The sequence below is a fragment of the Macrotis lagotis genome, chromosome 1 (genome assembly GCF_037893015.1).
Source record: "Macrotis lagotis isolate mMagLag1 chromosome 1, bilby.v1.9.chrom.fasta, whole genome shotgun sequence".
NCBI classification, from domain to species: domain Eukaryota; kingdom Metazoa; phylum Chordata; class Mammalia; order Peramelemorphia; family Peramelidae; genus Macrotis; species Macrotis lagotis.
The window spans coordinates 599,557,765-599,574,036 of record NC_133658.1 but is presented as its reverse complement, the minus strand read 5'-3'; the positions used below and the strand labels follow the sequence as shown (position 1 = coordinate 599,574,036).

Here is a 16,272-nt window from a genome sequence, read left to right as displayed (position 1 = left end):
AGGTTCCTCAGCTCAAAAGGGGAAGAGCTGGGATTAATATCCAAGTCTCCCTAACTCCTAGTCCAGTCTTCTTTCTGTATAGCCCTGGTGCCTTACATATCAGTAACATCTTACTCCACTTCCCCTCTCCAACTCACGCCCTAGCTTCCTCCCCATCTGCACTCTCCTCCCATTGCCCCGGTAGGCCTTGGCTCTCCTCACCTCCCAGCATTCTTCACAAAGCCCAGGTCAGCAAGAACCACATCACACAATTCACAACGGAAACATTCTGGGTGCCAATTGTTGTTCATTGCTTTGATGACACGGCCAATAATGAATTCACCTGGAAAATAAAAAGTCAGATTTGAGTAGAGAAAGAGATGCATTCACTCCTACTTGCCAGGAAAGAAACAACTTTGCTCTCCCTATTTTTTTCTTGCTTTGTCAAGTTTTTTCCAATGTACTAGTTAAGGTGATGAAAAATAACCTCCAACAGGGAAGATAAATCTATTTTCTAAAGCAAATGCCAAGAAAATAACTGCTCTATGTAAGGGTGTCTCTAGCTTATGTTTTCATCTTCTCTCAGAGCTGGCCCTCCACAGAATTGTGAAGTTTAATTCTGGACCTCTGACACCTCCTCAGGCTTCTTTCTGATAACTATCCTGTGTCACATTTCCAGAGATTTGTTCTCAGCTGATAATGATTTAAAATAAGAGTTTAAGTTGTTAGTGAAAGCAGCTGGGTGGATCAGTGGATAGAGTGATGGGCTTAGAGTCAGGAAGACCTGAGTTCAAATGTGGCCTCAGACAAATTACTACTTGTGTGACCTGGGTAAGTCACTTAAACTCTGTTTACCTTAGTCCACTGAGTAAGGAAATGGGACACCATTCCAGTATTTTTGCCAAGAAAATCCCATGGAAAATATTGACATGCTATGTCCATAGGGTCATGAATCAGACACAACTGAATAATAAGGTATTGTTAAGAGACTCAGAAATGGAACACAGGGGAGAAAGAAGAGGGCATCTACTTTTTAAAGGGGAAAATGATTGATTTTTCCATGACTGTTAGATACCATAATAAACAACGGGGATAATTTTTCAGCTTCCCTGCCCCACATCCCTCAAAAAAACACCTGCTCAAAAATTAGCTTTCTCTTTCCTCTAAAAGCAAACCTCTTCCCCTTTACTAGCCCACCCTCCCCCTCTTTATAAAATAAAGCCTTCAGAATAAAGCACTGGCAGATTTGGCTTCGGTTTGATCTTACCACATGTCCCACAGCAGGGGGCAAACAGCATTTGGAAGTCATGTTCACAATATTTTCGACCTTCGTACTATAAGTAAAACACAGAGAGAAGCAGTGAGAAGAATGCCAGGTTGCTGGGGTTTCTTTATTTTCTGATTTAGCTATAACAGATTATATTTCCATGGCACTTTTCCTAAAGACCTTGGGTTCTGTACACAAGCCTTAACTAGGCAGCACTGGAGGTCATTCAATTAAAAGGAAGAAACACAAGTTAAAAAAAAAAAAAACAGAAATGGATGAAATAGAAGGATAAGATAAAGGAAAAGAGAAAAGTTAGTGATGGAAATTTCAGTCCTTTAGCAAAGAGAAGGCAATCTGTGGCAAATATCAGTCACTGTTCTATGTAACAAACAAACAAATAATGATGTGTGCTAGGACCTGGGAGAGATAGGAGAACTAGTCTCTGTCATCAGGCAGTTTATAATCTAGTAAGGGAATAAACATAAATGCAGAAAATTAATAAGTATTATTACATAAATACATTAGAAAAGTATAAATCAAAATGCTAGGTGAGGTCTAAGAAGGAGGGTATCTGAGAAAAAGGAAGAGAAATGAAAGCTTCATGGATCAGGTAACATTTGAGTTGCAATTTAAGAGATAAGTAGGGATTGAAGGAGCAAGTAGGTGGCACAGAAATAGAATGCTGGCCTGAAGTCAGAAAGACTCTTCTTTCCAAGTTCAAATTTGGCCTCAGACACTAGCTGTATGACACTGGGCAAGTCAGTCTTCCCTATCTGTCTCAGTTCTCAATCAGTAAAATGGCAAACCACTCTGGTATCTTTGCCAAATGGGGTCACAAAAGACACAACTGAAGACAAAAGGGATAAAAGAAATACATATGGCAGTGAGGTGAGGACCCAGACATTACAGCTATGGGGGTCAGTAGGAAAAGAGCATGGGATTTGAAGTTTTAACAACAGTCATCCAGTTTATCTGGGACAAGGTGCATAGAAGACAACAAGCGAGTCTGGAAAGGAAGACATTGGGAGGCTTTGAATGCTATACTTCTTGGCACTATTAACTATTAAAATGCATAATTAGGATTGAGTTTTAGAACTCCGTTTGTTTACACTGCCCCATATTTAAATGTTTCTTTTTTTCCTATTTCAGTTTCTTGAAATTTAAAACAAATTCTATGTAAAATAAAAATAAAGAATGTGATGGGCTTGGCTAAGTGCTCAGAAGTTTTAGGTGTTAACTTTATCCTTCAGACAATGTCCTTCTGTCTCAGAACCCTCAACTGCTTGACTTCTATGATGACAAAATCAAAACAAACCAACAACAACAACAAATACTGATTGCCAAAGAAAGAAATCTCTGATGCTCTAGAAGGGAGGATTTGAAGGCCCAGCTGTCCAGAGAGGAAGAACAGAGCAGTCCCAGCAGCCAGTGAGGAAGAGACTAAGTGAGGGCCAGTGAGAGACTAAGAACAAGCCAGCCTGGAGCAGCTGACCGCTGCAACCATCCATATCCCAGGGGGAGTGTGCAGGGTAAAGTCCCAGGACACACCAGAGCACCAGAGCAATTGTCCTCACCTCATAGAAGAGTCCATCTGGGAACTGCCGGAAGCACTGGGCACAGACGAAACAATTTTCATGATACAGCTCCCCGTTGCTATTCACAATCCTTTCTGATGGATCAAAACGGGCCTGGCAGCGCTGGCATGTGGCATTAGCCAGGGCATCAGACATGTTACTGAAGAAATGGGGTAAAAATCAGAGTCAGGTTCTGGATGGCATCCAAAAACGACAGTGTGCTGGGAGGCAGGAGGAGCAAAGTTTAGAGCAACAACTCTCTCATTCTTAGAAGAGCAGAAGTACATGGGATTTGGAGTCAGGAAGACCTAACACTTAATAGCTGGGTGACCCTAGTTACTTCAGGGCTCTTAGTCTCAGTTTCCTCATCTGTAAAATGAGGATATTAACAGCCTCTGTCTCATAGAATTGTTTTGAGGATCAAATGAGATGATACACATAAATCACTTGCAAACCTTAAAGTGTTATGTAATTGTTAGCTATTACAGCTAATAATTAAAAAATGAATATAGGGATTCCATACCAGCTCAACCTTTAAATCCTTCCAACCCAGAATCTGATTTCTAACAAGATCATCATTTATTCAACAAACATTTATTAATCACCTGCTGTGTGCCAGGCACTCTTGTAGGTTACTGGAAATACAAACAGAAAAACAAAACAGTCCCTCTCCTTCTGTTTATTCAACTAAGAAGGAACATATACAGTAGTAAGTAAATACAAAATGTAGATGAAAGAAATAATAAGTAATTTTATTGGAAGGGTGAAGACAGGCTGATGAAGGAAATGGCACTTTAGCTGTGTTCTAGAAAAACTAAGGATCTAATGGGTGGAGATGAAGAGGCAGGACATGCCAGACACAGGGCCAGCCTGCACCAAGTCACAGAAAGGAAATGGAATGTTACAAAGGGAGCAGCTTGGGGAGGTCTTGGTTTGTCCACACTTAAATGGTTAGAGATATGACCCCAAATATCCCTTTTTCCCCCCTAATAATCCATCCTCCTGGCTATCAAGGTCATTCTTGAACATATTTGTATTTTCAACCTGTTATCACCTTTTGAATTGAATGTATTTTCATCAATACTTCCACCTCAATCGTCTCCTTCTCTCCGTATCCCCACAAAAGAAAATAAAAGTTATGAATATGATGACATTTTAAAAGATAACATCCTTTTCTTTTCTCATCAGTTATCTAATGGAAGAACAATGACACAAGAGAGAAGGAAAGTTGTATTGATAATATCCACCAGTATAGCAATGGGCGAGATGTGTTTGTGGTTTGTTTATTTTGGGGTTTTATTTTTCCTGTAGCTCAGGGAAATCAAAAATAAACAGGAAATCCTGTAATTCTGAACTCTGAATTGACTGATTCAGTGACCACTAGAGCTGATGATATCACATAATCCCAGAGCCCAGATACAGGCTTTCAGATTCCTGGTTAAAGCACACCATCCTCTGGCTAAGGGCCAGGTCTTATTGTTATTGCTTTTCCCACCTCCCCATATCTGCATCTTTCTCCATCCTTCAAGTCCTAGTTCAAATATGTCCACATTCATGAAGTAGTCTCCAGGGATCTCTCATTACTGTGAACTTCTATGACATCTAGAGTCTTTAATACAACTTATAGTTATCAGGGATAAAGAACAGTTCTCAAGTCAGAAACAGCTAGGTTCAAATTCTTCCTCTGACATAGACTAGGCTAGTCAAGTGACCCTAAGCAAGTCACTTGACCTTTCACTGTTCTAGAACAAAGGAGTCAAACTCCTTGAATACAAGTGAGCAGTGGCTACCCAGAGTGAGGGAACCAGATTTAAAATATCATTGGGAAATATTTAATAAAATAAATTTTTAAAAATACAAAATAGAAAATGTTAATATGTGGTTTTCTAAATCAACATGCATCCTGCATTCATTTCTACTGACACAACTATTCTAAATAGTTCTCTTAAGAGTCTCATTGACTGAGAAAGCAAACCAAAAATCTTAGTGCAGTTTTAAATCAAAAAACTGCACTCTGACACCATATATAGCAAGAAAAACCACAGGTTCAGAATCTTCCTTTAAATCACAGCTTAATACTGAAATGTTGTGAAAATCTGGCATTCTTTGGTTGGGTTGTAGGCAACTTAAGACCTAAATATTATGTCTTTTAACTTCATTATATACAACAAAGCCACTTGAACAGAACCACATCCATAATGGGTACATGCTAACTGCTTGTTAATTGACTGACTCGTAGTTACCTCTGCTCTCACCCTAACCTGAACATTAGGGTTTAGTTATGACCTATATGTTAGTATGGGTATTATTTCACCCCTCTTCCACACTGCTTCCAAAAAGGCTTCCTAAGGTAGGGTTCTACCATCACTCAGCTTCTCAAATGCCTTCCATGGTTCTGTATTATCTATGGGAAAAATGTAAACTCCCTAGTGTAGCACTTAAGGTCCTATATAATATTTTTCTAGTCTATCTCTCCAGCCTTATTTGACTTTAATTTTCTATATACAGTTTTCATTTCAGTGAAATTCAATTTATTAACTATTTTCTAAACTGGAAGAATGGGTAGCTAAGCAGTGCAGTGGATAGAGCACTGGGCTTGAAATGAGATTCATTTTTATTAGTTCAAATCTGATCTCAGACATTTAATAGCTGTGTGACCCTCAGCAAGTCTTTTAACCCTGTTTGCCTCAATTCTTCATCTGTAAAATGAGCTGGAGAAGGAAATGGCAAACCACTCCAGTATCTTTACCAAGAAAACTCCAAATGGGGTCACAAAAACACAACTGAAAAATAACTTAGCAATAGCATTATCTATATTACATTGAATTCCCACATTGGTTGCAGGCACATAAGGTGTGAAATCTCATATTCTAAATGGTACAGGAGGTATAAAGCAGGACTATGTCATACAGGGTGGGAGTGGAAGTGTAAAAGACCAGGACTTTCCTCTAAAAGGCTCTTCCAGTTTCACATATTCTAAAATGAAATGTAGTGATACAACTGAAATTTTAAAATAAGCAACTACTAGGGAGTTAGAGGCCCTTCAGGCTTAAACATGCTTCCATTGAACACAACATGAATAGAGCTGTTCATTCATCATGGCCCCCCCTCCCATGACAGTGGACCTTCTGTGTGCTATCACCAAAGTATGTGGAACAGGAGGAAACATGTCAGAAAGATATATCAAAGGGGTTCATCAAAGCACAAGGCACCCACAGAGAGAAGTGTAGTATGGGGGTCCCAATGTGTTGCTTTTCTCCTTGGCTTTACAGTAGCCAAAGGCAGTTATGTGAGGGGAACAAGGGTGGAAGAAATGAAAATTCCAAGCCCTCCCTCCCCCTTCACACATTCCAGTAGGAACAGAGAATACAATGTCTGCCTGATTGTCCCCCAAGGAGAAAAATACCACTCCCCTTTCTCTGCCCTCATTCCAAAGTGGACAGCAGGCAGGACAGGGCCAAGAGAGGCAGGCAAGTCAAACCACCAAGCTGTGTGAAGAACATAACACAAGGACACTCCCCTCTGCCTCAACTCTCTCAAATATCACTGGCGTCTGTCGACAATATTGTCAATTAAGTTTGACATTGCTATGGACATTTACAATAAACAGTGTGTGTGTGCCCTACCTCCTGCTTGCACCAAACAAGCAACAAGCAGGGAAATAAAATGGGCTTGCAACCCAAACTATCATCTGCACTTGTCCCAGAACATTAAAGAAATGGGGGGTTAGTAAGGGAAGGGGTTGGTGGATGGGGGGAAGCTAGGTGTTAAGTATGTCTGTGACTCAATCAACAAACAAGTGTTTATTAAATACAGAGCACTGTACTAATAGCCAGAGTTTCAAAGACAAAAGGCAAACAGATCCTGCACTCAAAGAACTTGTACACTAATGGACTGTGATAGTTTACTGTCCTACTGAGGAGTGTGAAGTTATGTGTTTCTGAGTAGCTCCCAGAGACACTGGAGTATTTCCATCTCTGACATGAGGCAGAATTGTTCCAACTACAAATTAGGTAATTAGATTGGGACACAGCAAAGGTCCTTCTGTATGTTTCCATGATCAGCTGAAATAGCCCCTAGGCCAAATGGAAGTTACAACCAAAGCTGTTTTCTAATATTTCTGCAGCTTTTCATGTGGAAATAGCCTCCATATGTGACTCAATGTGCATTCTAAAGCCAAATATAAATATTTTTTGTAAAGATATGGGAAAGAAGAACAGGAGGATCCACCACACCAATTAACACAATCACAAAAAGTACAAATACCTCAAATGAATCATCTTGGTACCTAGTCTTAAAGAATTTACATAAAAATACATCAATAAATCCTTAATTAGAACAGATAATAATCTGTCTCTTCTTCCCATCTCTTCACAGGAAAAACTGGATTAGTAGCAGACAGGGCCTCCTGATGGGATTAATACCTAGACCAGAAGACAATGCATTTAGCCAAGAAGGAGAGTAACACAAGCAAAGGTGGCTTCAAGGAGTGAACCTCTTCCTAGAGAGAACCCCTATCTATGGACTGACAAAATCTATACAAAAGCACTGATTCTAGGAGCCCAGCAAAGGGCTAAAATGAAGAGATACTTCTGGAGGCCCCAAAGAAAGGAGAAGAGGACTTACAAATGACCTGGAATTTGCCTCAGGAGTTCTCTGCAAGGTGCCTAATTACCTTTGTTCCCACTCTCTCCCACTGACTCTATCAGTGATGGCACCCCAGAGTTTATAACTACTATTCTTTCTATACCACCTTAGTGAATATCCTTGTTAAAAAAAAGTGGTTTGATTATTTGTGGGAAGCACAACAGTAACCAAAAGTACCAGAAACAGGTCTCTCAGGGCCATTGACACCTGAAACAAGGAGAGTCAGCTGTCCTCTAGGTAACCAGCCCACATGTGCCCATGCAAGTTGGAAAACTAATCTAGGATAAATAAAAATCAGTATCTGCATATTCTCATTTGATTTGCACAGCTAATCAAAAGTTGATATAACCATGTGAGGGGGGCAGTGTAGAATTTGGAGTTGCAACATCTTGGAACATCTGTAACAGCTGTTACAGGGTCAAAGCCCTTAACCTCTCAGTAGTTTTGTCTTCTCATCTATAAAATAGGAATAATAATATTTGCACTGCCTAATTCACAAACTTTAAGTTTAATATAAATATAAACTTATTATTGATTGCCTAACTCACTTTCCATTTGCTAACCATTAGCTTTTAAAAAGGATAGTGTGCTGGGGCTGGAGTCAGGAAGACGGGAGTTCAAATTCAGCCTCAGCTACCTACTAGCTATTTGACCCTGAGAACCCTGCTTACCTGAGTTTCCTCATCTGTAAAATAAGTTAGAGAAGGAAATGACAAACCACTCCAGTATCTTTGCCTGGAAAACCCCAAAAGAGGTCGTGAAAAGTCAGACCTTACTGAAAAATGATTAAACAACAACGACAGGTTTTTAAAATGCAGTTCCAAATACTGTAAGCTGTTTTTTTTAATGCTAGAAATGGAAAAGGAATGGTTGGTTCTTGTTTATATTCATTCATGAATATGAATTAGAAATGTTACCCAGTGATTTTAAAGACCATTGATATGTAAAAGACATTGTTAATGTTACTTTAGAGGCATATGGGAGAAAACAATATAATACCACTCTCTCTGGGTTGTTGTTGAGGAAAGTACTTTTTAAACTGAAAGTATTCTGTAAATGTAAGTTGTTATTATTATGGGGAAATGATCACTTTCTTCAAATAGCTGAAGAGCTGTATGTTCTGAAAGAGAGAGTGAGTTGTTGTGCTTGGATCCAGAGGACAGAACCAGAAATAGTCAGTGGAAGTCACAGGAAGGCAACATAAAAAAAGAATTTCCTAACTATGGTCAGTCATTCAGTTAGCATTTCTTTTTTTTTTATTTTATTTATTTAGGGCAATAGGGTTAAGAGTGACTTGCCCAAGGTCACACAGCTAGGCAATTATTAAATGGATTTGAACTCAAATCTTCCTGCCAGTGCTCTATCCACTGAACCACCTAACTGCCCCTCAGTAAGTATTTCTTAAACATTTTCTTTGGACCAGGCAGCACAGTGATACAAAGTGATATAAAAAGGAATACAAAGGAAGAAGAAGAAAATTCCTGCTCTCAAAGTGTTGCCGATTTGAGTTCAATACTGCCTGTGAGAAATCACTAATCAGACCCAGGAATGCAGGTGTGGAAAGAAAATAAAGATTTATTAAGAAGAAGTTACAGGGGCGGCTAGGTGGCATAGTGAATAAAGCACTGGCCCTAGAGTCAGGAGTACCTGGGTTCAAATCCGGTCTCAGACACTTAATAATTACCTAGCTGTGTGGCCTTGGGCAAGCCACTTAACCCCATTTGCTTTGCAAAAAACCTTTAAAAAAGTTGAAACACATAAGAAAGTGATAGAAAGTTAAGAAGAGTTTAAAGAGAGGACCACGTGGATTGCTGATTGAACTAGTCAGACCAGCTAACCAGGGTTCAACAGAGTCTGGAAAATTGAAGAGAGCCAGCCCCTTCCTCAGATCTCCTTAAATCCTCCCCACCCCACCCCCAGTCCCTAGAAGGGGTGGCGGCCTGGGAGTGACCCAAGTCTCTCATTAGAGATTTTGCCTTTTGGGGAGGTTTCTCTTATGGATAGTCTTGGATGGCTTTCCAGCACCTGCACCTGTGCCTGGGTTCCCTGGCTTCCCAGGCTTCCCCAGCTTCCCCAGGCTTCCCCACCAAAAGAGAATGCAATCCAATATCAGGTTGAAGGTCAGGCCCTCCGGACATGGCCTAAACAACAAAGGAAGAAGGAAGATTCCCTTAACAATGCAAACACAAGTTTGTCTCCAACTGAACCCAACACTCCCATGTTTCTTTGCATCAAAAGGAGCCCTCTGACCAACAAGCAGACAACTATGTATAAATAAGCTATATAGATCAATTGGAGAGGGAAGGTATTAGCATTAAGGGGGATCAGGAAAGGTCTCTTACAGAATATGGGGATTTTATGTTGGACTGGAAGGAAGTCAAGAAATGAAGGAGGGAGAGAATTCTCGGAATGGAGGATGACCCAAGAAAATGAAAAGTCAGGAGATGGAGTATCATCTGCAAAGAACTGCAAGGAAGTCAGCATCAAGGGATCGAAAGGAGATGGATGGAGCAGGGATCTAGGTATAAAGAGGTTGCCAATTTGACTGAGTTTGATCCTGCCTGTGAGGAATCACGATTTGGACCCGGGAATGAAGGTATGGAAAGAAGATAGATTTAATAAAAGATTTAATAAGAAAGTGATAGAAAAGTTAAGAAGAGTTTAAAGAGAGCATGTGGATTACTGAGAGAGAGAGAGAGAGAGAGAGAGAGAGAGAGAGAGAGAGAGAGAGACATGCAGCCATGAGGTTTGGCTTAACCAGGCCACATGGTGAAACCCATGGAGCTCCCCATTGTTTAAGGAAGTGCCAGAGGAAGTTCCATCCTTTTGGTTAGGAGGTGGAAGAAGCAAGAAACTTGAAGGGGCATTGCTTTGTTAAGTACCCTTCCATTGTAGGCTGGATAGAGGGTCGTGCTTGGGGGGTGGTCTTCCAATCTGGAGCCAGATAACTTCCAATGGCAACCCTCATGCTGGTCTTTCCTGTCTCAAGATACTTGATGTCCAATTTTAACAGGTCATTTCCTGCCCGGCAGTATCCAGGCCAAAGTTAAGTCAAGGGGAAATGGAGGATAAGATACGCAGGATCAAAGGGAGACAGGATACAATCAACAGTGGCCAAGGGAGGCAGAATCTCAAGAATGGGAACTTCCACCCTGTTAACAGATTTTGCTTGCCATGTTCACAATTCTCTACATTTTCCCTTCCTTAACGGGACTGGGAAAAAAGAGAGGATTGGACAATAAAAGACAGAGGGTTTCTAGAATTGATTTTGGAGGTAATAGGGAGCTATAGTAGTTCAAAGAGGTGTTGACATAGCCTGTCTTGAACTTTTCAATTTGATAGTTGAGTGGAGGATGGACTGCAGTGTTATGTTATATTGTTTATCCTTTTTTCTCAAAGGGGACCAATGATAGTAGAAGGATGACGACTTGACTTACAGATGAATTTGAATTTAAGTGAGGTAGAGCTTCACAAAGCCATCAATCCAGTAGTAAGACAAAAATCAAGACAACTAGTCATGGCCCAACCCACAGTAGATGACCTTGGCTTTTCTAAATTAAGGATTTGCACAGGCCTCAGTTGTCTGAGACAATGCCCATCCAATGGAGAGGGACTTGAGACTGAAAGACAACCAGAAGACCTGTACCAGGGTACTGGCAAAAATAATACTGATCATATTACTAAGGTAGAATCTAAAAGACTTGACAACAGATTGGATATGAAAGAGAATAAAGAGCTGAGCATAATACCTCAACACTAATAGTGAAATTAGGAAGAGGAGAGGGTTGGGGAGTAGAGATAATGAGGAAGATACTAACCTCATATGCTGTTTTGGACACGTGGTATTTAAAATAAATATGTTAAATATAAATGATACAAATTATAATTTGTGTGTATGTAATAGAATATAATATTTTATGAGGTACTAAGAAGCTCATCACTGGAGGTTTTCAAGTAGAAGTTTGGATCAAAGCTGAAATGAGAGTAGGATAGCCAGGACTTTGTCCTGGGGGAAGGAGATGTAATCTAGAGGGTTTTGTGAGCAATTGTGTTCTGAATAGGAAGAATACAGAGACAAAGTCTAGAAACAAGTTGATCGAGATGGTGAGAGAGGAAGTTCAGGTTCCCTCCCACCTGGGTGGGGGTAACTCAGTTAGGACCCCTACTATATCCCTTCCTCCTGTGGGGTTCTCCAGACAATGTGAGGGAAAAAAGATACAAGTTTTTGGAGACTGGTAAACTTAGAGCTAGTATACTCATAGGAAGATGGCGGGGGTCCCCTTCCCATTCAGCTGCTCCTCCTGAGTCATGATATTCAGGGCTGGTACTCAGGAAGAATCATTTCCTCTGTATGAACCTTGGCCATAGCACAAAAGACCAAATTTCAAAAATCCAAGCTGAATAAGCACTAGTTGGAGAGTCAGAAGACCTGACTTTTACGGGAGCCTTCCACAGTCCCTCTTAATTCTAGTGCCTTCCCTAGATTTTAAGCTCCTTGAGAGTAAGATACATCTTCTGCCTCTTTTTTGTATTCCCAGAACTTAGAGCAGCTTGCCATAAAGTAGATACTTCATAAATGTTGACTGATTGGTTTTTAGTGTTTGCTGTGACACAACTCTTTTCTCTCTGTTGAGAGAATAGGACAAAATAATCTCTAGGTTCTTCTACTTGCTTCAGATTGTGAGAATATGGAGCATAGGAGCTCAACGCAGTTTCAGTGTCAAAAAGGTTCAGAAACAAGTTCCTTCTCTTGAGACACTAAGTTTTCTCCTTTGGAGATGGAAGGACTTGGAGAGATGATCCAACCCTAACATTCTGCTATAGTCCTTTGAAGCCCTGTGTCATCTGGCAATTTTTTGAAATGGACAGAAGTGTGTTCGAGGCTTTTTGAAGTAAGGATTGCAACTCTACCATCACCCCTGAGTAATTAGGCTTCTGAGATATCAAGTATGAAGAAACGATTGATTTTAGCACCTAGTTATTAAGAATAATAATCAAAATAAGAAGCTCTTAAAAGGCCCTATTTCTCTCCCAAGGGAAGGTTTCTACCTACTGGATCCAGAGCCTCAGAGGAAGGTGTCCACTCCCTTTTATTACAAGAGGGTTGCTTGCCTCAGGTATGATTTGTGATATTTACCCCAGGTACAAAAATTTAACCAAGGATCAATTATAAGTGGTGTTATAAGAATAAACTTCATAGTTTTGGTAGAAGTATAGTTTCTTTCAATTATGCAGCTTTGCAATTCTATTATCCTATTCAGATGTGGACAGTGAGATGGCACAGTAGATAGAACACTGCCCTAAAGTCAGGAAGACCTAAGTTCAAATCTGGCCTCAGACACACACCAGATATATGACTCTAGACCCTATTTGCTTTAGTTTCTGTAAAATGAGCTGGAAAAGGAAATGGCAAATCACTCCAGTATCTTTGCCAAGAAAACCCTAAATGGGATCATGAAGAGTCAGACACAACTAAAATGACTAACAATGACAACAAAGAAATGAATGGGTAAATTATTCTTTTGACAAACATCTCTAAAATGGCTAATTCAACTTCTTCCACCTCTGTTCTATCTGAAATTATATAACTTTCTGGAGAATGGTGCCTATTCTTTGCTCTGAAAGTTTTGCTGTGGTCTTTGGTCAAAAGCAATAAAGTTCTACCCTACAGTAGTAGAAAGTTTTTTGAAGTGTTGTAGATGTCTTGTAGAAAGCAAGAAATCCTTGGAATCAGAGGAGCTGTGTTGAGGTCCTGCCTGTCATGTATACTGGTTTTGTGACCCTGGGCAAGCCTCTTAACCTCCTTCAGGCAATACTTTAAGTTACATGACAGTTGTCATCTCATTGGAAATTTCCAGTTAATAAAATGATAGAGCTGAACCAAATACAAAAAACTGCTTTTAGAGTCCATACCTCTTAACCATACACTAGAAAGAAATGGAAATCTAAAGTGTATATTTTTTTGATGGACTGTATCCAGTAGATTCTCTTAGATCAGGAGTTCTTAAGTTTTTTGTGCAGTCTGGAGAAACCTAGGAACCCTTCTCTGAATGTTTTTAAATTTTAAATTTTAAAAATAAAATAAATAGGGCTACAAAAGAAACAGAATATCTTGAAATACAATTAAACACAAGTTATTTGCATCCCAATAAGAATCCCTGAGTTGGAGAACAATATGACCACTACAGAACACTGGAGAAGATGATTCTATAGATTTCATCCCCCTCAAGTACCTAATAACTCTTATAGTCAGGAAGTCTGATTCAAATCTCCCTTGATTGTTATGACATTCCAATAAATCTAATTTACTTTACAATAACTATGCTTTGAGCATGAGCTTAAAATTGTTTACCGTCAATGACTTTGGTAGTCTGAAATTACTTAATTTATGTGACCTTTAAGCAGATGATCCCAAATCTGTCTCCAGGCTTGTCCCCTTTCTTTAAATCTTGACTCCAATGGCCACTAAGACATTTATACTCCAAAGTCAAATTCTGTATAAATGTTATAGAACTTACCTCCTTCTCTTTTGATGAGCTCACCCTTCAGAACTCCCTATTTCTGCCATGGGGAAAACTCTTAGCCATCCTTGACTTCTTAAACTTGTCCCCAACTATTTGGTCTGTCAGCAAGGCTAGGCAGATAAATGACTCAGTGGATAGAATGCCAGAACTGCAGTCAAGAAGAACAAAGGACAAACCTGGCTGTACTAACACTGTACTAGCTATGTGAGCCTGAGCAAGTCACTTAATCTTGTTTGCCTTGGTTTTCTCATCTATAAAATGGCAAACTATTCTAGTATCTTTACTAGAAAGTTTCAGATGGGGCCACTAAGATTCAGACACAACCAAAATGTCTGAATAACAACATTTACTTCTAGTTCAGGATCCTCCATCAATACATAGCTAGATAAGTCCTAATGAGCTAGCTCTAAATTCAATCTAACCCAAACAAACTGAGATACATTTGTTCAAGAAATCTCTTCAGTGACTCCATAACCTCTAGGATAAATTTTTTTTCTTGCTGTCTTCTTTTTTTTGTTCGTTTGAAAGGGTATTTTTTTTTTTTTAGGCTTTTGCAAGGCAGTGGAGTTAAGTGGCTTGCCCAAGGCCACGCAGCTAGGTAATTATTAAGTGTCTGAGGCCAGACTTGAACTCAGGTACTCCTGACTCCAGGGCCAGTGCTCTATCCACTGCCCTACCTAGCCACTCCCGTGAAAGTGTATTTTTAAAATTTTATTTATTTATTTTTTGAATTTTACAATTTTCCCCCTAATCTCGTTTCCCTTCCCCCACAAAAGGCAGTCTGTTAGTCCTTACATTGTTTCCATGCTATACATTGATCTAAGTTGAATGTGTTGAGAAAAAAAATCATATCCTTAAGGAAAAAAATATATAAAAGATAGCAAAATTATATAATAAGATTACGGTATGGTTTTTGGTCTTGTTCAAACTCCACAATTCTTTCTCTGGATACAGATGGTATTTGCCATCACAGATACTAGGATAAATTTTTTTTAAGATTTAAGCCTCCTCATTTGGGTGTTTAAAGACTTTCCCAATCTGGGTCTATTCTACATTTATTTCACAATATTCCCCTTCACAATCTCTACCTTTTAGCCAAACTGACCTACATGCTTTTCCCCAAGATTGGTATGAGAGCTCCTACCCTGACTCCTAGCATACATTTTCTCTTTGCCTCCCACTCTTAGAAATCTTGGCATTTGTGCCTCTCTCCACCCAGCACTGTTTATCAGTGTTGACTCTTTAAATTATCTTGCATTTACTTATCCAAGTAAGTGCTCCAGCCCACCTCCTATTAGAAAGTGAGATCCTTGGCTTGGTAGATTGGGAAAGGGGAGGCTATTTTTCATCTTACACCTAATAAAGGATTTTGCACATCTTGGGCACTTCATTAATGTTTTCTAGAAAGAATCAAAATGAACTGAATTGAATAATCCTGACTCTCTAACCCTGATTTCCATTACTCCTTGAAACACTTTCTAACCAGATGGCTTTAGTTCCATTTTTAAATATCTACGATCAACCTCACTATCCCCAAACATACAAAATGCACATTTCTGACTCCATGCTTCTACTTCCCCCAGCCTCTCAGTCTGGAACTACCATCTGCTGCCCCTTTCCTCTCTTTTTATCTAAATCCTACCCATCCTCCAAAGCCCAGATCAAGCCCCAGCTCCTCTGTAAAACCACCAAAGCCCCCAGGGATATTTTAATCGCTGTAAATACTTGTAGTTTTATATAAAATATACTCTTTTGTGAGGTAAACTCCATAAACTCAGGTTCTGCTCTAGGTTCTATGAGATCTTGGACTAGTTTCCTTGTCTGGGTTTCAGTTCCCTCACCTATAAAGTGAGAAGGTTGGATTAGATAAATTCTAAGCTTCCTTCCAATTCTAACACACTTTAAATCTATTTTTAGTTACTTTATGTCTGTCTCATCTCCCTAACTAGGTTGTGAGAACATGGATCAGAATCTCTTGTTCAAAGAAAGTGCTTGATAAAATGTTTGTTCATTAACTATCACAAAGCAACATTTATTTTCTTTCAGCCAACAATACACACTCAGCTTTGGGTCTAAAAAGTCAAAGTGCAGGCTTCCTGCCAGTTCATCCTCAGCAATAATATCCTACAAATGGGACTTCCTGGACCTCTTAGATAATGCTGGCTCATAGGACCAAGTACTTTAGACTCTCTGGCCTCCAAAGGGTTAATAATTATTTTCCCTCACGGAAATGAATGGCAGTGATTTAAGGGCATTGGGAATGCCGATTAGGATTATATTA

At 39.6% G+C, this 16,272-nt stretch overlaps 1 protein-coding gene across 4 annotated transcripts in view; it reads right to left on the bottom strand.

The window, feature by feature from the left end:
- The window catches only part of LIMS2 (LIM zinc finger domain containing 2), a 93,503-nt gene that overhangs the window by 39,176 nt on the left and 38,055 nt on the right, over positions 1-16,272 (bottom strand). For 3 of the 4 annotated variants that reach the window (XM_074214924.1, XM_074214923.1, XM_074214922.1), the window contains exons 2-4: positions 2,821-2,980; positions 1,247-1,313; positions 202-322 (exon numbers count right to left, since the gene is read on the bottom strand). In XM_074214924.1, coding sequence (XP_074071025.1) covers positions 202-322; positions 1,247-1,313; positions 2,821-2,976 — 344 coding nt within the window. In that variant the 5' untranslated portion in view covers positions 2,977-2,980. The remainder of the gene's footprint in view (positions 1-201; positions 323-1,246; positions 1,314-2,820; positions 2,981-16,272) is intronic. The other variant, XM_074214925.1, reaches the window with a different exon arrangement.